At 42.3% G+C, this 27,318-nt stretch overlaps 1 protein-coding gene across 5 annotated transcripts in view; it reads right to left on the bottom strand.

Moving 5' to 3' along the window:
- Positions 1-27,318, bottom strand: part of LOC139751820 (uncharacterized protein KIAA2013 homolog) — a 206,392-nt gene that overhangs the window by 97,846 nt on the left and 81,228 nt on the right. For all 5 annotated transcript variants that reach the window (XR_011713427.1, XM_071667425.1, XM_071667424.1 and 2 more), the window contains 4 exons: positions 25,823-25,910; positions 23,134-23,273; positions 3,677-3,829; positions 308-432 (listed from right to left, as the gene is read on the bottom strand). Coding sequence is in view for 4 of the 5 variants with exons in the window: in XM_071667425.1 (XP_071523526.1) it covers positions 308-432; positions 3,677-3,829; positions 23,134-23,273; positions 25,823-25,910 (506 nt within the window). In the remaining variant the exon portion in view is untranslated. The remainder of the gene's footprint in view (positions 1-307; positions 433-3,676; positions 3,830-23,133; positions 23,274-25,822; positions 25,911-27,318) is intronic.

Here is a 27,318-nt window from a genome sequence, read left to right as displayed (position 1 = left end):
AATCTAAAAAGATGCAATCTATGAGAGATCATTTACACAGTGTTAACAAACAGACTATAGACAACGAGTGTATGTCTACAACATTAATTTATTTAAAGAGGTGAGAAAAGATCAAAATTCATGATGACTGATGAAGATAAATGGTAACCATAACCCTTGATCCTGATCAGCAACTTCTCAGCTATTTACAATGATAGTAAATTAATGTTAATTCCAGCATACCACATAAGTATTTAAAAAAAGGCTTACCCAATGCAAATTAATGTTAATTCCAGCATACCACATAAGTATTTAAAAAAAGGCTTACCCAATGCAATCTCTTTGACATGTATAGTGTGCTTCAGTTCCTCCATGTGAGCTTTGTCAGAAGTAATATACAAGATTGCAGTTACAGGGTCTGTCAATTTTACAGGAAATGACCGCTTTTCTTGTCTGAAACATGAAAAGAAATACTCATAAATACCATGAAACACATTACAAGAAAATGTCTCTATCATGTAATTCACTAAGCAGAATAAAGTACTTTTTCTGTACTTCTTTGTTGTTTCCACCTCAGTAAGGTAGCACCAGGAATGGCTAACCAAGTTTTCAGAAAAGAATTCTCTCTTAGCTCCTTTCTCTGTTCCTATTTCTAGGAAGATATAATCAGGGTGAGGAGGATTTCCAGTCTCCCTCATTCCTACCCCTCTTAGTGGCCTTCTAAGATTTGTTATGTAATAGAACTTATGAAGACATTCAACAGCCATAATAATATTTTACAACTTTGATGCAGGCTACCTGGAACCAGGAACCCTTCTCCCTTCCTAATTATACACATGATATACTCTCTCTTTAAAAACTCCTTACTGCATTTAATAGCTCTCAAATGGGCCCACATAGTTGCAGCAACTTCCACAACGTCTCTCTATCAACCCTATCATACACTTTCTCCAGATCCACAAATGCCACAAAGAATTCACTCTCTTCTTCCACGATTTCCTCACACAGCTTCTTCAAAGTATACATCTGGTCCACACACTCCTAACCTCCTCCCTTTAAGTCATAATGCTCCTCCCCAGTCACTACCCTCTCAATCACAACTCTTCAATAAACCTTATCAGGTGCTCTCATCACACTTACGTAAATGAAGCATTACCTTTTATTTCCCTTGACGTTCTGTAAGGGAACAATATATTCATTCTGCTAGTCCTCTAGCACCTCACAAAATGTCAAATAATTAATGACTGAATAATCAACAAAACAAACTGTTCCTGAAATCAGCCTGCAAGTGGTAACACTCCAAGTGAGAATTCACTTTCACTAAGGCTGTATCATCACCAGTGGATGAAATTGAGTGAAGCATTGCCAAGAATCTTCTCACCCTAGTGGAGTCCATCTTAACTTCCTCCCATTTGGGGTGCAGCCTCAAATCTACTGGAGTCCCATGAAGAGGTCTAATGTTACATATCTAATAAAGTACAAAGGTCAGAAGGTATCTAAGGAAGTGTAAAGTATTCCCAGTACTGTTCTCAGGGAGAGAAGGAGCTACAAAAACTCTAGCTGGGAAATACAAGGTGAAATAACCAGACTGAAGATGAAATTCACTTTTTGAAAGGCATTCAAAACTTGAAGACCTTGTCCGGTACATTATTCTTTGGAAGCTGAAATAAAAAAGCTGTCCCGGTAAACCAGAACTATCACTTCGGAGGACATAAGCTTTGGAAGCAGAGATTAAATTTCTCTGAAAAAAAATTGTTGGGTATGCATATAAGACGTATCATCTAGAACTGCCAGACCAGTGTACTAATTCTGAATGCTAAAAACCTCCTCAATCTATTGTGTTTCAGAATATGGCAATACCTTAGTTGTCCTTTAACCATTCATTTCACATGCTTTCTATTTAATGTATTACCCTCTGGAAAAGAAAAATCCTAAAAGAATATCTCTACATAATATATCAATGAATGAAATACCCTAAAAGTACCATACTTTCCTCTACAATGGTGTTGGAGTGTTGAATTGGGCAAACCCTGACTAGCACAATAGATCCTCATTATTCATGTAAGTACAGTGCGAAGTGGCAGCATTGTAACCAGTCAGGTTAGGTGCTGCTACTGTGACAGGCTCGGAATTGGGAAAAGTTTCAAATTTCATTATCTCCGAGCGATGCTCTAGTTTTCTAGAGCATCCAAGTCTCACCATGCCTTTCCGTGGTGATCTCATTACTACACACTTAGGGGGTGGAACTAAAGCAGGAGAGATGTTGCCCAACTGCACCAGTGCAATAGTAATGGTAATTTTCCTTTTAAATACAGACAATCACTTGAGGTGTGCTGGGTTTCTAGTTTTTCAGACAATGTTGGAGCCTTGCTGCCACTGGAAACACTGTGCTGGAGTTGTTCTCTGCCAGTGGTATGTCAAGGATGAGGCTCAAAGGGCTACGAAGCAGCACTGGAGTCTACCAGTTTGGCCAAGGAGTAAAAGAGATGAGCAATTGAAGCTGATGGCACTGAATGTAAATAGGAAGGAACAGAGAAGGGGGCCAGGTGAGGATATTCCCTTAGAGGCCCAGTCCTCTGTTCTTAACGCTACCTTGCTAATGCGGGAAATGGCGAATAGTTTGAAAGAAAGAAAGAAAGTGAGAGTAAAAGCAGGGAACTTGTGAAGAAGTTTAAAAGTTGTGCTAAGGATTGGAGAAACCCATATCCTTGGGTAGGGTATATAGAGTGAAATGGAAATGATGAACGTAAGTTATGGGAGGGCATGAAAGGAGTGCTATGGACAGGAATGAATGAAAACTATCAAGAAGAGGGAAAGAAGGACATGTATTGTTGTTATCACAGAGACTGTGGGAGGGTGTTACAGAATATGGATGGAATGGGTGAGAAGAAAAATTCAAATTGTAAAGTATGCATGGGTATGAGTATATGCACCTATGAATATCAAGACTGTACATGGCAAGGATGAAATGAAGCATTTCTGGAGAAATTTGAATGAGTGTACAAACGGTTTTGAGAATGAGAGAAATGTGGTTGTTCTGGGTAATATGAATGCAAAAGTAAGATGTGATGAATTTGGCAAAATAGTTGGTGAATGAGAGTGCCTGGAGTAAATAAGAATAGAAGTTATCTTGTGGATGTCTGTGCTGAGAGGAGTTCATTCTTTGCAAACATCTTTTTTCAGCACAAGATGATCCACAGGCACACATCGATGAGAAAAACTGGAAGAGAAGAACAAAAGGCTTTCACTGATTATGTGGCAGTGGATGAAAGATTGAGAAAGGCTGTGCTAGATGCTGAAGCTGTGAGAAGATTCTTTGGAGCCTCACATTGTAACCTGCCACCCACAGAACCTATTAACACCACTGAAAAGAATGGTAATTATACATGTGGTGCTCAGTCTCCAACCTCTCTCCCAGTTAATGCAGTGTACAATAACAAGTCCTGTGTCCCCAAAGCTAAAAAGGATAATGTGGAAAACTCAAGGATATGTGTCCTAGATGGACCACCAAAAACATCACATAAGTGGTCCAATAAAACCTTAGCAAGTAATTCTTTTGGTATCAAAGTTGTCCATAATCCCAATAAATACATAAAAATTAATCCAATCATTATCATAACTTTATCATAACTTTAAATATGACTACAACCTTAAAACAACTGCATTCTTAAAATCTAAAAATTAAACCACTGCTTACTTAAGTTCAACTGGAGGGTCTAAACAGCCAGCATCACAGGCATAATAGTTTCTGTCAGATCTATCAAGAGCAGCATAGATGACAGCTTTATAGTCTTCTTCTTGAACCATCACAGAGATATTGAGATGAGTTGCATTACCATAGCTTAGCCTCCTGAAATGAAACACAGGAAGAAATTATTATCTTTTAAGTCACGCAAAAAACTGAAATCCACTGAAACATCTACCCATTAGAAAATGTTCTCCAAATACCATTAGGTGGATCAGAAACAAACAGCATCTAAGGCATTTGTACACACTGTCAACCTATGACCAGTGTGCTTAAGCATCAGCTTCCGAACTTAAATGTTTTTTATTTTTCTATTTTTTTTTTATTTTGCTCTGTCGCTGTCTCCCCCATTAGCGAGGTAGCACAAGGAAACAGACGAAAGAATGGTCCAACCCACCCACATACACATGTATATACATACACGTCCAAACACGCAAATATACATACCTATACATCTCAACGTATACTTATATATACACACAGAGACATATACATATATACACATATACATAATTCATTGCTCAAGTGTTTACACTGCGAAACAGTGATATTCCTTGGCCATCTGAAGACTGTAATTCATGTTAGAGGAAATATTCACAATATGTGATCCCACTGTTGCCAGAGACCAGTGGGAGTTGAGGGAATAATTGGTATACATGGGGTGTTCAGTGTTGTAAATGGAAATGGTGAAGAGCTTGTAGATTTATGTGCTGAAAAAGGACTGATGATTGGGAATACCTGGTTTAAAAAGCGAGATATACATAAGTATACTTATGTAAGTAGGAGAGATGGCCAGAGAGCGTTATTGGACTACGTGTTAATTGACAGGCGCGCGAAAGAGAGACTTTTGGATGTATATGTGTTGAGAGGTGCAACTGGAGGGATGTCTGATCATTATCTTGTGGAGGCTAAGGTGAAGATTTGTATGGGTTTTCAGAAAAGAAGAGTGAATGTTGGGGTGAAGAGGGTGGTGAGAGTAAGTGAGCTTGGGAAGGAGACTTGTGTGAGGAAGTACCAGGAGAGACTGAGTACAGAATGGAAAAAGGTGAGAACAATGGAAGTAAGGGGAGTGGGGGAGGAATGGGATGTATTTAGGGAATCAGTGATGGATTGCGCAAAAGATGCTTGTGGCATGAGAAGAGTGGGAGGTGGGTTGATTAGAAAGGGTAGTGAGTGGTGGGATGTAGAAGTAAGAGTATTAGTGAAAGAGAAGAGAGAGGCATTTGGACGATTTTTGCAGGGAAAAAATGCAATTGAGTGGGAGATGTATAAAAGAAAGAGACAGGAGGTCAAGAGAAAGGTGCAAGAGGTGAAAAAAAGGGCAAATGAGAGTTGGGGTGAGAGAGTATCATTAAATTTTAGGGAGAATAAAAAGATGTTCTGGAAGGAGGTAAATAAAGTGCGTAAGACAAGGGAGCAAATGGGAACTTCAGTGAAGGGCGCAAATGGGGAGGTGATAACATGTAGTGGTGATGTGAGAAGGAGATGGAGTGAGTATTTTGAAGGTTTGTTGAATGTGTTTGATGATAGAGTGGCAGATACAGGGTGTTTTGGTCGAGGTGGTGTGCAAAGTGAGAGGGTTAGGGAAAATGATTTGGTAAACAGAGAAGAGGTAGTAAAAGCTTTGCGGAAGATGAAAGCCGGCAAGGCAGCAGGTTTGGATGGTATTGCAGTGGAATTTATTAAAAAAGGGAGTGACTGTATTGTTGGCTGGTTGGTAAGGTTATTTAATGTATGTATGACTCATGGTGAGGTGCCTGAGGATTGGCGGAATGCGTGCATAGTGCCATTGTACAAAGGCAAAGGGGATAAGAGTGAGTGCTCAAATTACAGAGGTATAAGTTTGTTGAGTATTCCTGGTAAATTATATGGGAGGGTATTGATTGAGAGGGTGAAGGCATGTACAGAGCATCAGATTGGGGAAGAGCAGTGTGGTTTCAGAAGTGGTAGAGGATGTGTGGATCAGGTGTTTGCTTTGAAGAATGTATGTGAGAAATACTTAGAAAAGCAAATGGATTTGTATGTAGCATTTATGGATCTGGAGAAGGCATATGATAGAGTTGATAGAGATGCTCTGTGGAAGGTATTAAGAATATATGGTGTGGGAGGCAAGTTGTTAGAAGCAGTGAAAAGTTTTTATCGAGGATGTAAGGCATGTGTACGTGTAGGAAGAGTGGAAAGTGATTGGTTCTCAGTGAATGTAGGTTTGCGGCAGGGGTGTGTGATGTCTCCATGGTTGTTTAATTTGTTTATGGATGGGGTTGTTAGGGAGGTGAATGCAAGAGTTTTGGAAAGAGGGGCAAGTATGAAGTCTGTTGGGGATGAGAGAGCTTGGGAAGTGAGTCAGTTGTTGTTCGCTGATGATACAGCGCTGGTGGCTGATTCACGTGAGAAACTGCAGAAGCTGGTGACTGAGTTTGGCAAAGTGTGTGAAAGAAGAAAGTTAAGAGTAAATGTGAATAAGAGCAAGGTTATTAGGTACAGTAGGGTTGAGGGTCAAGTCAATTGGGAGGTAAGTTTGAATGGAGAAAAACTGGAGGAAGTAAAGTGTTTTAGATATCTGGGAGTGGATCTGGCAGCGGATGGAACCATGGAAGCGGAAGTGGATCATAGGGTGGGGGAGGGGGCGAAAATTCTGGGAGCCTTGAAGAATGTGTGGAAGTCGAGAACATTATCTCGGAAAGCAAAAATGGGTATGTTTGAAGGAATAGTGGTTCCAACAATGTTGTATGGTTGCGAGGCGTGGGCTATGGATAGAGTTGTGCGCAGGAGGATGGATGTGCTGGAAATGAGACGTTTGAGGAAAATGTGTGGTGTGAGGTGGTTTGATCGAGTAAGTAACGTAAGGGTAAGAAAGATGTGTGGAAATAAAAAGAGCGTGGTTGAGAGAGCAGAAGAGGGTGTTTTGAAATGGTTTGGACACATGGAGAGAATGAGTGAGGAAAGATTGACCAAGAGCATATATGTGTCGGAGGTGGAGGGAACGAGGAGAAGTGGGAGACCAAATTGGAGGTGGAAAGATGGAGTGAAAAAGATTTTGTGTGATCGGGGCCTGAACATGCAGGAGGGTGAAAGGAGGGCAAGGAATAGAGTGAATTGGATTGATGTGGTATACCGGGGTTGACGCGCTGTCAGTGGATTGAATCAGGACATGTGAAGCGTCTGGGGTAAACCATGGAAAGCTGTGTAGGTATGTATATTTGCGTGTGTGTACGTATGTATATACATGTGTATGGGGGTGGGTTGGGCCATTTCTTTCGTCTGTTTCCTTGCGCTACCTCGCAAACGCAGGAGACAGCGGCAAAAAAAAAAATAAATAAAAAAAAAATATATATGTATACATTGAAATGTATGGGTATGTAAATGTGCATGTGTGGACATGTATGTATATGCATGTGTATGTGGGTGGGTTGGGCCATTCTCTCATCTGTTTCTTTGTGCTACCCTGCTAATGCGGGAGACAGCGACAAAGTATAATAAATAAATGATTTGGTAAACAGAGAAGAGGTAGTAAAAGCTTTGCAGAAGATGAAAGCTGGCAAGGCAGCAGCTTTGGATGGTATTGCAGTGGAATTTATTAAAAAAGGGGGTGACTGTATTACTGACTGGTTGGTAAGGTTATTTAATGTATGTATGACTCATGGTGAGGTGCCTGAGGATTAGCGGAATGCGTGCATAGTGCCATTGTACAAAGGCAAAGGGGATAAGAGTGAGTGCTCAAATTACAGAGGTATAAGTTTGTTGAGTATTCCTGGTAAATTATATGAGAGGGTATTGATTGAGAGGGTGAAGGCATGTACAGAGCATCAGATTGGGGAAGAGCAGTGTGGTTTCAGAAGTGGTAGAGGATGTGTGGATCAGGTGTTTGCTTTGAAGAATGTATGTGAGAAATACTTAGAAAAGCAAATGGATTTGTATGTAGCATTTATGGATCTGGAGAAGGCATATGATAGAGTTGATAGAGATGCTCTGTGGAAGGTATTAAGAATATATGGTGTGGGAGGCAAGTTGTTAGAAGCAGTGAAAAGTTTTTATTGAGGATGTAAGGCATGTGTACGTGTAGGAAGAGTGGAAAGTGATTGGTTCTCAGTGAATGTAGGTTTGCGACAGGGGTGTGTGATGTCTCCATGGTTGTTTAATTTGTTTATGGATGGGGTTGTTAGGGAGATGAATGCAAGAGTTTTGGAAAGAGGGGCAAGTATGAAGTCTGTTGGGGATGAGAGAGCTTGGGAAGTGAGTCAGTTGTTGTTCGCTGATGATACAGCGCTGGTGGCTGATTCACGTGAGAAACTGCAGAAGCTGGTGACTGAGTTTGGTAAAGTGTGTGAAAGAAGAAAGTTAAGGGTAAATGTGAATAAGAGCAAGGTTATAAGGTACAGTAGGGTTGAGGGTCATGTCAATTGGGAGGGAAGTTTGAATGGAGAAAAACTGGAGGAAGTAAAGGGTTTTAGATATCTGGGAGTGGATCTGGCAGCGGATGGAACCATGGAAGCGGAAGTGGATCATAGGGTGGGGGAGGGGGCGAAAATTCTGGGAGCCTTGAAGAATGTGTGGAAGTCGGGAACATTATCTCGGAAAGCAAAAATGGGTATGTTTGAAGGAATAGTGGTTCCAACAATGTTGTATGGTTGCGAGGCGTGGGCTATGGATAGAGTTGTGCGCAGGAGGATGGATGTGCTGGAAATGAGATGTTTGAGGACAATGTGTGGTGTGAGGTGGTTTGATCGAGTAAGTAACGTAAGGGTAAGAGAGATGTGTGGAAATAAAAAGAGTGTGGTTGAGAGAGCAGAAGAGGGTGTTTTGAAATGGTTTGGGCACATGGAGAGAATGAATGAGGAAAGATTGACCAAGAGGATATATGTGTCGGAAGTGGAGGGAATGAGGAGAAGTGGGAGACCAAATTGGAGGTGGAAAGATGGAGTGAAAAAGATTTTGTGTGATCGGGGCCTGAACATGCAGGAGGGTGAAAGGAGGGCAAGGAATAGAGTGAATTGGATCGATGTGGTATACCGGGGTTGACATGCTGTCAGTGGGTTGAATCAGGGCATGTGAAGCGTCTGGGGTAAACCATGGAAAGCTGTGTAGGTATGTATATTTGCGTGTGTGGACGTATGTATATACATGTGTATGGGGGTGGGTTGGGCCATTTCTTTCGTCTGTTTCCTTGCGCTACCTCGCAAACGTGGGAGATAGCGACAAAAGAAGGAACAGCGAAGGGGGCCAGGTGAGGATATTCCCTCAAAGGCCCGGTCCTCTGTTCTTAACGCTACCTCGCTAATGCGGGAAATGGCGAATAGTATGAAAGAAAGAAAAATATATATATATATATATGATAGGGTGGATAGAGATGCTTTGTGGAAGGCTTTAGAGTATATGGTGTGGGAGGTAAGTTGCTAGAAGTGGTGAAAAGTTTTTACGAAGGATGTAAGGCATTTGTACAAGTAGGAAGAGAGGAATGTAATTGGTTCCCAGTGAATGTCAGTTTGCAGCAAGGGTGCGTAATGTCTCCATGGTTGATCATTTGTTCATGAATGGGGTGGTTAGGGAAGTGAATGCAAAAGTTTTGAAGAGAGGTGCAAGTATGCAGTCTGTTCTGGATGAGAGGGCTTGGGAAGCAAGTCAGCTGTTGTTCGCTGATGATACAGCACTAGTGGCTGATTTCGGTAAGAAACTGCAGAAGTTGGTGACTGAGTTTGTTAAAGTGTGTGAATGAGGAAAGTTGAGAGTAAATGTGAATAAGAGCAAAGTTATTAGGCTCAGTAGGGTTGAGGGACAAGTTAACTGGGAGGTTAAAAAACTGGAGGAAGTGAAGTGTTTTAGATATCTGGCAGTGGACTTAGCAGCAGATGGAACCATGGAAGCAGAAGTGAGTCACAGTGTCAGGGAGGGGATGAAGGTTCAGGGAGTAGCGAAGAATGTGAGAGAGGCAAGAATTTTATCTCGCAGAGCAAAAATGGGTATATTTTGGAATAGTGGTTGCAACAAGGTAATATGGTTGCAAGGCATGGGCTACAGATAGGGTGGTGTGGAGGAGGGTGAATGTGTTGGAAATGAGATGTATGAGGACAATGTGTGGTATTAAAAAAGTGTGGTTGTGAGAGCACGAGAGGGTGTGTTGAAATGTTTTGGACACATGGAAAGAATGAGTGAGGAAAGACTAACAAAGAGGCTATATGTATCAGAGGTAAAGGGAAGAAGGAGGAGCAGGAGACCAAATTGGAGGTGGAAGGATGGAGTGAAAAAGACTTTGAGCGATTGGGGCCTGAACATACAGGAGGGTGAAAGGAATGCAAGGAATCGAGTGAATTGGAATTATGTGGTAAACCGGGGTCAACGTGCTGTCAATGAATTGAATCAGTGTATGTGAAGTGTCTGGGGTAAACCATGGAAATGTGAGTGGGACCTGGATGTGGAAAGGGAGCTGTGGTATCCCTGGGGATAGGAGAGAAAGAATACTTCCCACGTATTCCCTGCGTGTTGTAGAAGGCGACTAAAGGGGGAGGGAGCAGGTGGCTGGAAATCCTCCCCTCTCATTTTTTTTTTTTTTTTAAATTTTCCAAAAGGAGGAACAGAGAAGGGGCCAGGTGAAGATATTCCTTCAAAGGCCTAGTCTTCTGTTCTTAACGCTACCTCGCTAATGCGGGAAATGGCGAATAGTATGAAAGAAGAAAGATACATGTATATGTTGAAATGTATATGTATGTATAAGTGCATGTGTGAGCGTGTATGTATATACTTGTGTATGGTGGTGGGTTGGGCCATTCCTCCTCTGGTTCCTTGCGCTACCTTGCTAATGCGGGAGACGGCAATTGAGTTTAAAAAAAAATTAATATACATATATTTTCAGTTATTTTACATAATCACTGTTTCCCGTGTCAGCGACTTAGTGCCGGGAAACAGACGAAGAATTGCACATCCACTCATATACACACATATAGACACGAATGCTCACATATGTACATATACATACATATATCAAAATATACATACATACACATACACAAACATATACATTATAGTGTTATAGTGATGGGTGATTTGAATGCAAAGGTGAGTAATGTGGCAGTTGAGGGAATAATTGGTATGCATGGGGTGTTCAGTGTTGTAAATGGAAATGGTGAAGAGCTTGTAGATTTATGTGCTGAAAAAGGACTGATGATTGGGAATACCTGGTTTAAAAAGCGAGATATACATAAGTATACCTATGTAAGTAGGAGAGATGGCCAGAGAGCGTTATTGGATTACGTGTTAATTGACAGGCGTGCGAAAGAGAGACTTTTGGATGTCAACGTGCTGAGAGGTGCAACTGGAGGGATGTCTGATCATTATCTTGTGGAGGCTAAGGTGAAGATTAGTATGGGTTTTCAGAAAAGAAGAGTGAATGTTGGGGTGAAGAAGGTGGTGAGAGTAAGTGAGCTTGGGAAGGAGACCTGTGTGAGGAAGTATCAGGAGAGACTGTGTACAGAATGGAAAAAGGTGAGAACAATGGAAGTAAGGGGAGTGGGGGAGGAATGGGATGTATTTAGGGAATCAGTGATGGATTGCGCAAAAGATGCTTGTGGCATGAGAAGAGTGGGAGGTGGGCTGTTTAGAAAGGGTAGTGAGTGGTGGGATGAAGAAGTAAGAGTATTAGTGAAAGAGAAGAGAGAGGCATTTGGACGATTTTTGCAGGGAAAAAATGCAATTGAGTGGGAGAAGTATAAAAGAAAAAGACAAGAGGTCAAGAGAAAGGTGCAAGAGGTGAAAAAAAGGGCAAATGAGAGTTGGGGTGAGAGACTATCAGTAAATTTTAGGGAGAATAAAAAGATGTTCTGGAAGGAGGTAAATAGGGTGCGTAAGACAAGGGAGCAAATGGGAACTTCAGTGAAGGGCGTAAATGGGGAGGTGATAACAAGTAGTGGTGATGTGAGAAGGAGATGGAATGAGTATTTTGAAGGTTTGTTGAATGTGTCTCATGACAGAGTGGCAGATATAGGGTGTTTGGGTCGAGGTGGTGTGCAAAGTGAGAGGGTTAGGGAAAATGATTTGGTAAACAGAGAAGAGGTAGTAAAAGCTTTGCGGAAGATGAAAGCCGGCAAGGCAGCAGGTTTGGATGGTATTGCAGTGGAATTTATAAAAAAAGGGGGTGACTGTATTGTTGACTGGTTGGTAAGGTTATTTAATGTATGTATGACTCATGGTGAGGTGCCTGAGGATTGGCGGAATGCGTGCATAGTGCCATTGTACAAAGGCAAAGGGGATAAGAGTGAGTGCTCAAATTACAGAGGTATAAGTTTGTTGAGTATTCCTGGTAAATTATATGGGAGGGTATTGATTGAGAGGGTGAAGGCATGTACAGAGCATCAGATTGGGGAAGAGCAGTGTGGTTTCAGAAGTGGTAGAGGATGTGTGGATCAGGTGTTTGCTTTGAAGAATGTATGTGAGAAATACTTAGAAAAGCAAATGGATTTGTATGAAGCATTTATGGATCTGGAGAAGGCATATGATAGAGTTGATAGAGATGCTCTGTGGAAGGTATTAAGAATATATGGTGTGGGAGGCAAGTTGTTAGAAGCAGTGAAAAGTTTTTATCGAGGATGTAAGGCATGTGTACGTGTAGGAAGAGAGGAAAGTGATTGGTTCTCAGTGAATGTAGGTTTGCGGCAGGGGTGTGTGATGCCCCCCCTGGTTTTTTTAATTTGTTTATGGTGGGGTTGTTGGGGAGGTAAATGCAAGAGTTTTGGAAAAAGGGGCAATTTAGGGAAGTCTGTTGGGGATGAGAGAGTTTGGGGGAAGTGAGTCAGTTTTTGGGTTCGCTGATGATACAGGGCGGGTTTGGCTGTTTTCATTTTGAGAAACTGCAGAAGCTGGTGACTGAGTTTTGGAAAAGGGGTGTGGAAAAAAGAAAGTTAAGAGTAAAAGTGAATAAAAAGCAAAGGGTTTTTTGGTACAGTAGGGTTTTAGGGTCAAGTCAATTGGGAGGTGGGTTTGAATGGAAAAAATAAAAAAAAAGGAGGAAGTAAAAAGTTTTAGATATCTGGGGTGGATCTGGCAGCGGATGGAACCCTGGAAGCGGAAGTGGTTTATAGGGGTTTTTGGGGGGGGGCAAAAAATTTTTGGGGGCCTTGAAAAATGTTTTGGAAGTCGAGAACATTATCCGGGGAAAGCAAAAAATGGGTATGTTTGAAAGGAAAAGTGGTTCCCAAAAATGTTTTATGGTTGCGAGGCGTGGGTATGGATGAGTTGTGCGCAGGGGGATGGGTGTGCTGGAAATGAGAGTTTGAGGAAAATGTTGGGGGTGGGGGGTTTGATCGAGTAAATAACCCTAAGGGTTAAAAAAGATGTGTGGAAAAAAAAAGAGCGGGGTTTAGAGAGAGAAGGGGGGTGTTTTGAAATGGGTTTTGGGGACATGGAGAGAATGAGTTTAGGAAAAATTGGGCCAAGAGGTATTGTGTCGGAGGTGGAGGGAACGGGGGGGGGGGGAGAAGTGGGGGGGGGAACCAAATTGGGGGGGTGGAAAGAAAAGGGGTGGGGGGAAAAAGGGTTTTGTGTGATCGGGGCCCGAACATGCAGGAGGGGGAAAGGGGGGGAAGGAATAGAGTGAATTTGGGGGGATGTGGTATACCGGGGGGTTTACGGCTTTTCAGTGGATTGAATCAAAGGTTTTGAAGCGTCCGGGGTAAACCCTGGAAAGCTGTGTAGGTTTTGTTTTATTTGCGTGTTTGTTGGATATCATGTGTGGGGGGGGTTTTTTGGGAGGGGGTTTGGGGCCCTTTCTTTCGTCTTTTCCCTTTCGCTACCTCGCCCAAAGCGGGAGACAGCGGAAAAAAAAAAAAACAAAAAAAAAATTCACTTCCACTTCCATGGTTCCATCCGCTGCCAAATCCACTCCTAGATATCTAAAACACTTCACTTCCTCCAATTTTTCTCCATTCAGACTTACCTCCCAAACAATTTGTCCCTCAACCCTACTGAACCTAATAACCTTGCTCTTATTCACATCTACTCTCAGCTTTCCTCTTTCACACACTTCAGTCACCAACTTCTGCAGTTTCTTACCCAAATCAGCCACCAATGCTGTATCATCAGCGCAGAACAACTGATTCACCTCCCAAGCCCCTCTCATCCACAACAGACTGCATACTTGCCCCTCTTTCCAAAACTCTTGCATTCACCTCCCTAACAACCCCATCTATAAACACATATTACTTTTTCTCTCTGTACGTTAAAGTTGATTTGTCCAGTTTGACCAATATCTCCATTCTCATTCATTCTCTATACAGAATAATTACTCTGCATTTAATCCCAAATCATTCCTCTGGTATATCATTTGGTATACCCTTAGCCCTGATCAGTGCATCTTTCCATCTTTTCCACAGTATACTCCTCCTTGTGCCTGTAATTGTACAGCCACATAGCTTCTTTATCAATCTATGGAATGGGGTTACATTCTTCAATTTCACATAGATGTGAGGCATGAACTATAGACAGAGATGTGCAGAGGAAGGTGGATGTCCTGGAAATGAGATGTTTGAAAACAATATGTGGTGTGAGGTGGTTTGATCGAGTAAGTAATGAAAGGGTAAGAGAGATTTGTGGTAATTAAAAGAGTGTGGTTGAGAGAGCAGAAGAGGGTGTTTTGAAATGGTTTGGACACATGGAGAGAATGAGTGAGGAAAGATTGACCAAGAGGATATATGTGTCGGAGGTGGAGGGAACGAGGAGAAGTGGGAGACCAAATTGGAGGTGGAAAGATGGAGTGAAAAAGATTTTGTGTGATCGGGGCTCTGAACATGCAGGAGGGTGAAAGGAGGGCAAGGAATAGAGTGAATTGGAGCGATGTGGTATACCGGGGTTGACGTGCTGTCAGTGGATTGAATCAAGGCATGTGAAGCGTCCGGGGTAAACCATGGAAATGTGAGTGGGACCTGGATGTGGAAAGGGAGCTGTGGTTTCAGGAAGCAATATACATGAAGCTTTGCAGAAGATGAAAGCCGGCAAGGCAGCAGGTTTGGATGGTATTGCAGTGGAATTTATTAAAAAAGGGGGTGACTGTATTGTTGACTGGTTGGTAAGGTTATTTAATGTATGTATGACTCATGGTGAGGTGCCTGAGGATTGGCGGAATGCGTGCATAGTGCCATTGTACAAAGGCAAAGGGATAAAGGTGGGTGTTGGTACTGATTGAGAGGGTGAAGGCATGTACAGAGCATCAAATTGGGGAAGAGCAGTGTACTTTCAGAAGTGGTAGAGGATGTGTGGATCAGAAGTTTGCTTTGAAGAATGTATAAGAGAAATACTTAGAAAAGCAAATGGATTTGTATGTAGCATTTATGGATCTGGAGAAGGCATATGATAGAGGTGGATAGAGAGTAAGTGAGCTTGGGAAGGAGACTTGTGTGAGGAAGTACCAGGAGAGACTGAGTACAGAATGGAAAAAGGTGAGAACAATGGAAGTAAGGGGAGTGGGGGAGGAATGGGATGTATTTAGGGAATCAGTGATGGATTGCGCAAAAGATGCTTGTGGCATGAGAAGAGTGGGAGGTGGGTTGATTAGAAAGGGTAGTGAGTGGTGGGATGAAGAAGTAAGAGTATTAGTGAAAGAGAAGAGAGAGGCATTTGGACGATTTTTGCAGGAAAAAATGAAATTGAGTGGGAGACGTATAAAAGAAAGAGACAGGAGGTCAAGAGAAAGGTGCAAGAGGTGAAAAAAAGGGCAAATGAGAGTTGGGGTGAGAGAGTATCATTAAATTTTAGGGAGAATAAAAAGATGTTCTGGAAGGAGGTAAATAAAGTGCGTAAGACAAGGGAGCAAATGGGAACTTCAGTGAAGGGCGCAAATGGGGAGGTGATAACATGTAGTGGTGATGTGAGAAGGAGATGGAATGAGTATTTTGAAGGTTTGTTGAATGTGTTTGATGATAGAGTGGCAGATATAGGGTGTTTGGGTCGAGGTGGTGTGCAAAGTGAGAGGGTTAGGGAAAATGATTTGGTAAACAGAGAAGAGGTAGTAAAAGCTTTGCGGAAGATGAAAGCCGGCAAGGCAGCAGGTTTGGATGGTATTGCAGTGGAATTTATTAAAAAAGGGGGTGACTGTATTGTTGACTGGTTGGTAAGGTTATTTAATGTATGTATGACTCATGGTGAGGTGCCTGAGGATTGGCGGAATGCGTGCATAGTGCCATTGTACAAAGGCAAAGGGGATAAGTGTGAGTGCTCAAATTACAGAGGTATAAGTTTGTTGAGTATTCCTGGTAAATTATATGGGAGGGTATTGATTGAGAGGCTGAAGGCATGTACAGAGCATCAGATTGGGGAAGAGCCGTGTGGTTTCAGAAGTGGTAGAGGATGTGTGGATCAGGTGTTTGCTTTGAAGAATGTATGTGAGAAATACTTAGAAAAGCAAATGGATTTGTATGTAGCATTTATGGATCTGGAGAAGGCATATGATAGAGTTGATAGAGATGCTCTGTGGAAGGTATTAAGAATATATGGTGTGGGAGGCAAGTTGTTAGAAGCAGTGAAAAGTTTTTATCGAGGATGTAAGGCATGTGTACGTGTAGGAAGAGTGGAAAGTGATTGGTTCTCAGTGAATGTAGGTTTGCGACAGGGGTGTGTGATGTCTCCATGGTTGTTTAATTTGTTTATGGATGGGGTTGTTAGGGAGATGAATGCAAGAGTTTTGGAAAGAGGGGCAAGTATGAAGTCTGTTGGGGATGAGAGAGCTTGGGAAGTGAGTCAGTTGTTGTTCGCTGATGATACAGCGCTGGTGGCTGATTCACGTGAGAAACTGCAGAAGCTGGTGACTGAGTTTGGTAAAGTGTGTGAAAGAAGAAAGTTAAGGGTAAATGTGAATAAGAGCAAGGTTATAAGGTACAGTAGGGTTGAGGGTCATGTCAATTGGGAGGGAAGTTTGAATGGAGAAAAACTGGAGGAAGTAAAGGGTTTTAGATATCTGGGAGTGGATCTGGCAGCGGATGGAACCATGGAAGCGGAAGTGGATCATAGGGTGGGGGAGGGGGCGAAAATTCTGGGAGCCTTGAAGAATGTGTGGAAGTCGGGAACATTATCTCGGAAAGCAAAAATGGGTATGTTTGAAGGAATAGTGGTTCCAACAATGTTGTATGGTTGCGAGGCGTGGGCTATGGATAGAGTTGTGCGCAGGAGGATGGATGTGCTGGAAATGAGATGTTTGAGGACAATGTGTGGTGTGAGGTGGTTTGATCGAGTAAGTAACGTAAGGGTAAGAGAGATGTGTGGAAATAAAAAGAGTGTGGTTGAGAGAGCAGAAGAGGGTGTTTTGAAATGGTTTGGGCACATGGAGAGAATAAATGAGGAAAGATTGACCAAGAGGATATATGTGTCGGAAGTGGAGGGAATGAGGAGAAGTGGGAGACCAAATTGGAGGTGGAAAGATGGAGTGAAAAAGATTTTGTGTGATCGGGGCCTGAACATGCAGGAGGGTGAAAGGAGGGCAAGGAATAGAGTGAATTGGAGCGATGTGGTATACCGGGGTTGACATGCTGTCAGTGGGTTGAATCAGGGCATGTGAAGCGTCTGGGGTAAACCATGGAAAGCTGTGTAGGTATGTATATTTGCGTGTGTGGACGTATGTATATACATGTGTATGGGGGTGGGTTGGGCCATTTCTTTCGTCTGTTTCCTTGCGCTACCTCGCAAACGTGGGAGATAGCGACAAAAGAAGGAACAGCGAAGGGGGCCAGGTGAGGATATTCCCTCAAAGGCCCGGTCCTCTGTTCTTAACGCTACCTCGCTAATGCGGGAAATGGCGAATAGTATGAAAGAAAGAAAAATATATATATATATATGATAGGGTGGATAGAGATGCTTTGTGGAAGGCTTTAGAGTATATGGTGTGGGAGGTAAGTTGCTAGAAGTGGTGAAAAGTTTTTACGAAGGATGTAAGGCATTTGTACAAGAAGGAAGAGAGGAATGTAATTGGTTCCCAGTGAATGTCAGTTTGCAGCAAGGGTGCGTAATGTCTCCATGGTTGATTATTTGTTCATGAATGGGGTGGTTAGGGAAGTGAATGCAAAAGTTTTGAAGAGAGGTGCAAGTATGCAGTCTGTTCTGGATGAGAGGGCTTGGGAAGCAAGTCAGCTGTTGTTCGCTGATGATACAGCACTAGTGGCTGATTTCGGTAAGAAACTGCAGAAGTTGGTGACTGAGTTTGTTAAAGTGTGTGAATGAGGAAAGTTGAGAGTAAATGTGAATAAGAGCAAAGTTATTAGGCTCAGTAGGGTTGAGGGACAAGTTAACTGGGAGGTTAAAAAACTGGAGGAAGTGAAGTGTTTTAGATATCTGGCAGTGGACTTAGCAGCAGATGGAACCATGGAAGCAGAAGTGAGTCACAGTGTCGGGGAGGGGATGAAGGTTCAGGGAGTAGCGAAGAATGTGAGAGAGGCAAGAATGTTATCTCGCAGAGCAAAAATGGGTATGTTTTGGAATAGTGGTTGCAACAAGGTAATATGGTTGCAAGGCATGGGCTACAGATAGGGTGGTGTGGAGGAGGGTGGATGTGTTGGAAATGAGATGTATGAGGACAATGTGTGGTATTAAAAAAGTGTGGTTGTGAGAGCACGAGAGGGTGTGTTGAAATGTTTTGGACACATGGAAAGAATGAGTGAGGAAAGACTAACAAAGAGGCTATATGTATCAGAGGTAAAGGGAAGAAGGAGGAGCAGGAGACCAAATTGGAGGTGGAAGGATGGAGTGAAAAAGACTTTGAGCGATTGGGGCCTGAACATACAGGAGGGTGAAAGGAATGCAAGGAATCGAGTGAATTGGAATTATGTGGTAAACCGGGGTCAACGTGCTGTCAATGAATTGAATCAGTGTATGTGAAGTGTCTGGGGTAAACCATGGAAATGTGAGTGGGACCTGGATGTGGAAAGGGAGCTGTGGTATCCCTGGGGATAGGAGAGAAAGAATACTTCCCACGTATTCCCTGCATGTTGTAGAAGGCGACTAAAGGGGGAGGGAGCAGGTGGCTGGAAATCCTCCCCTCTCATTTTTTTTTTTTTTTTAAATTTTCCAAAAGGAGGAACAGAGAAGGGGCCAGGTGAAGATATTCCTTCAAAGGCCTAGTCTTCTGTTCTTAACGCTACCTCGCTAATGCGGAAAATGGCGAATAGTATGAAAGAAGAAAGATACATGTATCTGTTGAAATGTATATGTATGTATAAGTGCATGTGTGAGCGTGTATGTATATACTTGTGTATGGTGGTGGGTTGGGCCATTCCTCCTCTGGTTCCTTGCGCTACCTTGCTAATGCGGGAGACGGCAATTGAGTTTAAAAAAAAATTAATATACATATATTTTCAGTTATTTTACATAATCACTGTTTCCCGTGTCAGCGACTTAGTGCCGGGAAACAGACGAAGAATTGCACATCCACTCATATACACACATATAGACACGAACGCTCACATATGTACATATACATACATATATCAAAATATACATACATACACATACACAAACATATACATTATAGTGTTATAGTGATGGGTGATTTGAATGCAAAGGTGAGTAATGTGGCAGTTGAGGGAATAATTGGTATGCATGGGGTGTTCAGTGTTGTAAATGGAAATGGTGAAGAGCTTGTAGATTTATGTGCTGAAAAAGGACTGATGATTGGGAATAACTGGTTTAAAAAGCGAGATATACATAAGTATACCTATGTAAGTAGGAGAGATGGCCAGAGAGCGTTATTGGATTACGTGTTAATTGACAGGCGTGCGAAAGAGAGACTTTTGGATGTCAATGTGCTGAGAGGTGCAACTGGAGGGATGTCTGATCATTATCTTGTGGAGGCTAAGGTGAAGATTAGTATGGGTTTTCAGAAAAGAAGAGTGAATGTTGGGGTGAAGAAGGTGGTGAGAGTAAGTGAGCTTGGGAAGGAGACCTGTGTGAGGAAGTATCAGGAGAGACTGTGTACAGAATGGAAAAAGGTGAGAACAATGGAAGTAAGGGGAGTGGGGGAGGAATGGGATGTATTTAGGGAATCAGTGATGGATTGCGCAAAAGATGCTTGTGGCATGAGAAGAGTGGGAGGTGGGCTGTTTAGAAAGGGTAGTGAGTGGTGGGATGAAGAAGTAAGAGTATTAGTGAAAGAGAAGAGGGAGACATTTGGACGATTTTTGCAGGGAAAAAATGCAATTGAGTGGGAGAAGTATAAAAGAAAGAGACAAGAGGTCAAGAGAAAGGTGCAAGAGGTGAAAAAAAGGGCAAATGAGAGTTGGGGTGAGAGACTATCAGTAAATTTTAGGGAGAATAAAAAGATGGTCTGGAAGGAGGTAAATAGGGTGCGTAAGACAAGGGAGCAAATGGGAACTTCAGTGAAGGGCGTAAATGGGGAGGTGATAACAAGTAGTGGTGATGTGAGAAGGAGATGGAATGAGTATTTTGAAGGTTTGTTGAATGTGTCTGATGACAGAGTGGCAGATATAGGGTGTTTGGGTCGAGGTGGTGTGCAAAGTGAGAGGGTTAGGGAAAATGATTTGGTAAACAGAGAAGAGGTAGTAAAAGCTTTGCGGAAGATGAAAGCCGGCAAGGCAGCAGGTTTGGATGGTATTGCAGTGGAATTTATAAAAAAAGGGGGTGACTGTATTGTTGACTGGTTGGTAAGGTTATTTAATGTATGTATGACTCATGGTGAGGTGCCTGAGGATTGGCGGAATGCGTGCATAGTGCCATTGTACAAAGGCAAAGGGGATAAGAGTGAGTGCTCAAATTACAGAGGTATAAGTTTGTTGAGTATTCCTGGTAAATTATATGGGAGGGTATTGATTGAGAGGGTGAAGGCATGTACAGAGCATCAGATTGGGGAAGAGCAGTGTGGTTTCAGAAGTGGTACAGGATGTGTGGATCAGGTGTTTGCTTTGAAGAATGTATGTGAGAAATACTTAGAAAAGCAAATGGATTTGTATGTAGCATTTATGGATCTGGAGAAGGCATATGATAGAGTTGATAGAGATGCTCTGTGGAAGGTATTAAGAATATATGGTGTGGGAGGCAAGTTGTTAGAAGCAGTGAAAAGTTTTTATCGAGGATGTAAGGCATGTGTACGTGTAGGAAGAGAGGAAAGTGATTGGTTCTCAGTGAATGTAGGTTTGCGGCAGGGGTGTGTGATGTCTCCATGGTTGTTTAATTTGTTTATGGATGGGGTTGTTAGGGAGGTAAATGCAAGAGTCTTGGAAAGAGGGGCAAGTATGAAGTCTGTTGGGGATGAGAGAGCTTGGGAAGTGAGTCAGTTGTTGTTCGCTGATGATACAGCGCTGGTGGCGGATTCATGTGAGAAACTGCAGAAGCTGGTGACGGAGTTTGGTAAAGTGTGTGGAAGAAGAAAGTTAAGAGTAAATGTGAATAAGAGCAAGGTTATTAGGTACAGTAGGGTTGAGGGTCAAGTCAATTGGGAGGTGAGTTTGAATGGAGAAAAACTGGAGGAAGTGAAGTGTTTTAGATATCTGGGAGTGGATCTGTCAGCGGATGGAACCATGGAAGCGGAAGTGGATCATAGGGTGGGGGAGGGGGCAAAAATTTTGGGAGCCTTGAAAAATGTGTGGAAGTCGAGAACATTATCCCGGAAAGCAAAAATGGGTATGTTTGAAGGAATAGTGGTTCCAACAATGTTGTATGGTTGCGAGGCGTGGGCTATGGATAGAGTTGTGCGCAGGAGGATGGATGTGCTGGAAATGAGATGTTTGAGGACAATGTGTGGTGTGAGGTGGTTTGATCGAGTAAGTAACGTAAGGGTAAGAGAGATGTGTGGAAATAAAAAGAGCGTGGTTGAGAGAGCAGAGGAGGGTGTTTTGAAGTGGTTTGGGCACATGGAGAGAATGAGTGAGGAAAGATTGACCAAGAGGATATATGTGTCGGAGGTGGAGGGAACGAGGAGAAGAGGGAGACCAAATTGGAGGTAGAAAGATGGAGTGAAAAGGATTTTGTGTGATCGGGGCCTGAACATGCAGGAGGGTGAAAGGAGGGCAAGGAATAGAGTGAATTGGAGCGATGTGGTATACAGGGGTTGACGTGCTGTCAGTGGATTGAATCAAGGCATGTGAAGCGTCCGGGGTAAACCATGGAAAGCTGTGTAGGTATGTATATTTGCGTGTGTGGACGTATGTATGTGCATGTGTATGGGGGGGTTGGGCCATTTCTTTCGTCTGTTTCCTTGCGCTACCTCGCAAACGCGGGAGACAGCGACGAGGTATAAAAAAAAAAAAAAAAATACATACATACACATACACAAACATATACATACATACACATGTACATATTCATAGTGCTCGCCTTTGTCCATTCCTGGCATCACCCTGCCCCACAGGAAACAGTATCGCTACCTCCCTCCTTCAGCGATGTAGCGCCAGAAAAAGAGACAAAAAAAGGCCACATTTGTTCACACTCCATCTCTAGCTGTCACGTGTAATGCACCAAAACCACAACTCCATATCTACTCCCAGTCCCCACAGTCCTTTCTAAGGTATACCCCAGATGTCTCACATGTCCTGGTTCAGTCCACTGACAGCATATCAACCCTGGTGTACCACATCGTTCCAATTCACTCTATTCCTTGCACGCCTTTCACCCTCCTCTATGTTCAGGCCCCGATCGCTTGAAATCTTTTTCATTCCATCCTTCCACCTCCAATTTAATGTATATATACGAGGCAAAATTGAATACTGCTGTGTTGTAGAGTCACCAACATAAAAAATCAGAAATAAACATATTAGAGACAATTGAGAAGCAGTTCACAAGCAAATCTAAGGGGATGAAACATACAGACTACCCAAAAGGCTGAAAGAACTGCTACTACATAGCCTAGAAAGATGAAAAAGATACATGATAATCTGCACATGGCAACAGATTGAAGATTGAAAGCTTCTCAGCAGGGTAGATGTTAAATCATCGGGAATATACAAAAAATAAATCAGACAAAAATATACGACACCCCTACCAGGAAGCTAGAACAATCATTCAATGTACTGCCAGGAGAAATAATAAACATGCATAGAACAGCTATAAAAAAATTTAAAAGAAAACTTGTCATATGGTTTAAATCAGTCACAGATGAACCAAAAATCAATAATTATGTAATGCTGAGAACAATAGCCTTATTCATCAACAAAGATGTGCAACAGTGCTTTGCACTAGCACTGCCTATTTGGCTAATCTTATTGGAAGCACTTATAACAAACTAGGTGTTCTCACTTTCCCCCTACACTTCTGAAATACAGATCCTCTTCATCAGTCTTTCTTCGTTTATCCTCTCCACATTCCCAAACCACATTGTTGTATACCCTAGTCAACCCTCTTAATCAAACTTTGTTACCAAACCTCTCTCATTCTAGGTACTTACACAACTAATGCACATCATAGCACATCAAGTAAAAATTCTAAAAACAAACCTAAAGTAATAATCTCTATGCAGGTCCTTTGGATGGGTATTAAACTCAAGGTGCTGATTCTTGAAGCGCATCCCACCAAAGCTGAGTAGCATAGCTTGCATGATGCCATTAGCTCCTGCGCGAACCAGCTGGTGACAACCCTGAAAGACAAAATATGAATATAAAGAGATTACTTAAAAATATCAAATGAATGGCAAATCTAGCAGCATGCCCAAATAGTTCTTATGCATTTTTAATTACATGGAATAAAGCAAAGTGAGCTTGGGAAGGAGACTTGTGTGAGGAAGTACCAGGAGAGACTGAGTGCAGAATGGAAAAAGGTGAGAACAATGGAAGTAAGGGGAGTGGGGGAGGAATGGGATGTATTTAGGGAATCAGTGATGGATTGCGCAAAAGATGCTTGTGGCATGAGAAGAGTGGGAGGTGGGTTGATTAGAAAGGGTAGTGAGTGGTGGGATGAAGAAGTAAGAGTATTAGTGAAAGAGAAGAGAGAGGCATTTGGATGATTTTTGCAGGGAAAAAATGAAATTGAGTGGGAGACGTATAAAAGAAAGAGACAGGAGGTCAAGAGAAAGGTGCAAGAGGTAAAAAAAAGGGCAAATGAGAGTTGGGGTGAGAGAGTATCATTAAATTCTAGGGAGAATAAAAAGATGTTCTGGAAGGAGGTAAATAAAGTGCGTAAGACAAGGGAGCAAATGGGAACTTCAGTGAAGGGCGCAAATGGGGAGGTGATAACAAGTAGTGGTGATGTGAGAAGGAGATGGAGTGAGTATTTTGAAGGTTTGTTGAATGTGTTTGATGATAGAGTGGCAGATATAGGGTGTTTTGGTCGAGGTGGTGTGCAAAGTGCGAGGGTTAGGGAAAATGATTTGGTAAACAGAGAAGAGGTAGTAAAAGCTTTGCGGAAGATGAAAGCCGGCAAGGCAGCAGGTTTGGATGGTATTGCAGTGGAATTTATTAAAAAAGGGGGTGACTGTATTGTTGACTGGTTGGTAAGGTTATTTAATGTATGCATGACTCATGGTGAGGTGCCTGAGGATTGGCGGAATGCGTGCATAGTGCCATTGTACAAAGGCAAAGGGGATAAGAGTGAGTGCTCAAATTACAGAGGTATAAGTTTGTTGAGTATTCCTGGCAAATTGTATGATTGAGAGGGTGAAGGCATATACAGAGCATCAGATTGGGGAAGAGCAGTGGTACAGGATGTGTGGATCAGGTGTTTGCTTTGAAGAATGTATGTGAGAAATACTTAGAAAAGCAAATGGATTTGTATGTAGCATTTATGGATCTGGAGAAGGCATATGATAGAGTTGATAGAGATGCTCTGTGGAAGGTATTAAGAATATATGGTGTGGGAGGCAAGTTGTTAGAAGCAGTGAAAAGTTTTTATCGAGGATGTAAGGCATGTGTACGTGTAGGAAGAGAGGAAAGTGATTGGTTCTCAGTGAATGTAGGTTTGCGGCAGGGGTGTGTGATGTCTCCATGGTTGTTTAATTTGTTTATGGATGGGGTTGTTAGGGAGGTGAATGCAAGAGTTTTGGAAAGAGGGGCACGTATGAAGTCTGTTGGGGATGAGAGAGCTTGGGAAGTGAGTCAGTTGTTGTTCGCTGATGATACAGTGCTGGTGGCTGATTCATGTGAGAAACTGCAGAAGCTGGTGACTGAGTTTGGTAAAGTGTGTGAAAGAAGAAAGTTAAGAGTAAATGTGAATAAGAGCAAGGTTATTAGGTACAGTAGGGTTGACGGTCAAGTCAACTGGGAGGTGAGTTTGAATGGAGAAAAACTGGAGGAAGTGAAGTGTTTTAGATATCTGGGAGTGGATCTGGCAGCGGATGGAACCATGGAAGCGGAAGTGGATCATAGGGTGGGGGAGGGGGCGAAAATTCTGGGAGCCTTGAAGAATGTGTGGAAGTCGAGAACATTATCTCGGAAAGCAAAAATGGGTATGTTTGAAGGAATAGTGGTTCCAACAATGTTGTATGGTTGTGAGGCGTGGACTATGGATAGAGTTGTGCGCAGGAGGATGGATGTGCTGGAAATGAGATGTTTGAGGACAATGTGTGGTGTGAGGTGGTTTGATCGAGTAAGTAATGTAAGGGTAAGAGAGATGTGTGGAAATAAAAAGAGCGTGGTTGAGAGAGCAGAAGAGGGTGTTTTGAAATGGTTTGGTCACATGGAGAGAATGAGTGAGGAAAGATTGACCAAGAGGATATATGTGTCGGAGGTGGAGGGAACGAGGAGAAGAGGGAGACCAAATTGGAGGTGGAAAGATGGAGTGAAAAAGATTTTGTGTGATCGGGGCCTGAACATGCAGGAGGGTGAAAGGAGGGCAAGGAATAGAGTGAATTGGAGCGATGTGGTATACCGGGGTTGACGTGCTGTCAGTGGATTGAATCAAGGCATGTGAAGCGTCTGGGGTAAACCATGGAAAGCTGTGTAGGTATGTATATTTGCGTGTGTGTACGTATGTATATACATGTGTATGGGGGTGGGTTGGGCCATTTCTTTCGTCTGTTTCCTTGCGCTACCTCGCAAACGCGGGAGACAGCGACAAAGCAAAAAAAAAAAAAAAAAAAAAAAAGCAAACACTAACTCCAATGCAAATAAGTTCACTGAAAATTTCTCCACGTCAATAACAAAAAAAAATAGTAAAGAAACCTGAAATAAAACACCTGGTGCAATAACTTACTTGCTTTTCAAGTGTAAGCATCCAATAGCCAACCACTCTGTTGACATCATCAATCGTGTTGAGTCTGGACCACAGGCGTTTAGCTTGACTGAGAACAGAGAAAACAATTAGATTTACCTAGACAATATATCATTTATTCATCATCGGCCTGTTACTCTTTCCTCTGCACTTGCAAAGCTCTTGAAGATCCTTCTTTTCACACGTGTTCCACCAAGGTTCTGCACAATGCTTCACTGAGAAACACCACTTACTTTATCCATCAATTATATCTTCTGATTTCCTCTGCATTTATTCCCTAATTTTACTTAAAAACACTTATCTGATAACATCTATTCCTTCCACATACCCACAACACCTCAGCACTCTACCTTTTATGTTAACAAGCACTTCTTACATAAAACTACTGCAAGTTCAGCAAGTTCCTCTTTCCATTTCTCAGGAAATCATTCCACTCTCTTTCCATCATACTAGCATTTCTAATGTGGAGATGTAAGTTCTGTTAACATGCAGAGAGTATCATAACATGGACTCCAGGACATGGTTTCATATATTTTTGTGAGATACCATTATAATCAGGCAATTGTATTTTATGAGTACTTGGATGCCAAACTATCAAAATTCTACTGTACAGTACATATATTCAAAACAAGTTCTAGCAACACAAATAACATCAATCTAAACCCTATGCACATTTTCTTTCATGTTGAAGGCTCACATGCCTCACAACCATATAACATTGTTGGAACCACTAGTCTTTCAAACATACCCATATTTGCTCTCCGAGATAATGTTCTCGCCTTCCACACATTCTTCAATGCTCTCAAAACCTTCGCCCCCTCCCCCACCCTGTGACTCACTTCTGCTTCCATGGTTCCATCCGCTGCCAAATCCACTCCTAGATATCTAAAACACTTCACTTCCTCCAATTTTTCTCCATTCAGACTTACCTCCCAAACAATTTGTCCCTCAACCCTACTGAACCTAATAACCTTGCTCTTATTCACATCTACTCTCAGCTTTCCTCTTTCACACACTTCAGTCACCAACTTCTGCAGTTTCTTACCCAAATCAGCCACCAATGCTGTATCATCAGCGCAGAACAACTGATTCACCTCCCAAGCCCCTCTCATCCACAACAGACTGCATACTTGCCCCTTTCTCTAAAACTCTTGCATTCACCTCTCTAACAACCCCATCCATAAACAAATCAGATATCACGCAGCTTTGCCGCAAACTGACAGTCACTGGGAACCAATCACTTTCCTCCATTCCTACTCATACATATGCCTTACATCCTTGATAAAAACTTTTCACTGCTTCAAGCAACTTACCTCCCGCACCAAATACTCTTAAAACCTTCCACAAAGCATCTGTATCCACCCTATCATATGCCTTCTTCAGATCCATAAATGCTACATACAAATCCATCTGTTTTTCTAAGTATTTCTCACATATATTCTTCAAAGCAGACACCTGATCCACACATCCTCTACCAC

Source organism: Panulirus ornatus, chromosome 12 (genome assembly GCF_036320965.1).
Source record: "Panulirus ornatus isolate Po-2019 chromosome 12, ASM3632096v1, whole genome shotgun sequence".
NCBI lineage: Eukaryota > Metazoa > Arthropoda > Malacostraca > Decapoda > Palinuridae > Panulirus > Panulirus ornatus.
This window is presented reverse-complemented; position numbering and strand designations above follow the sequence as displayed.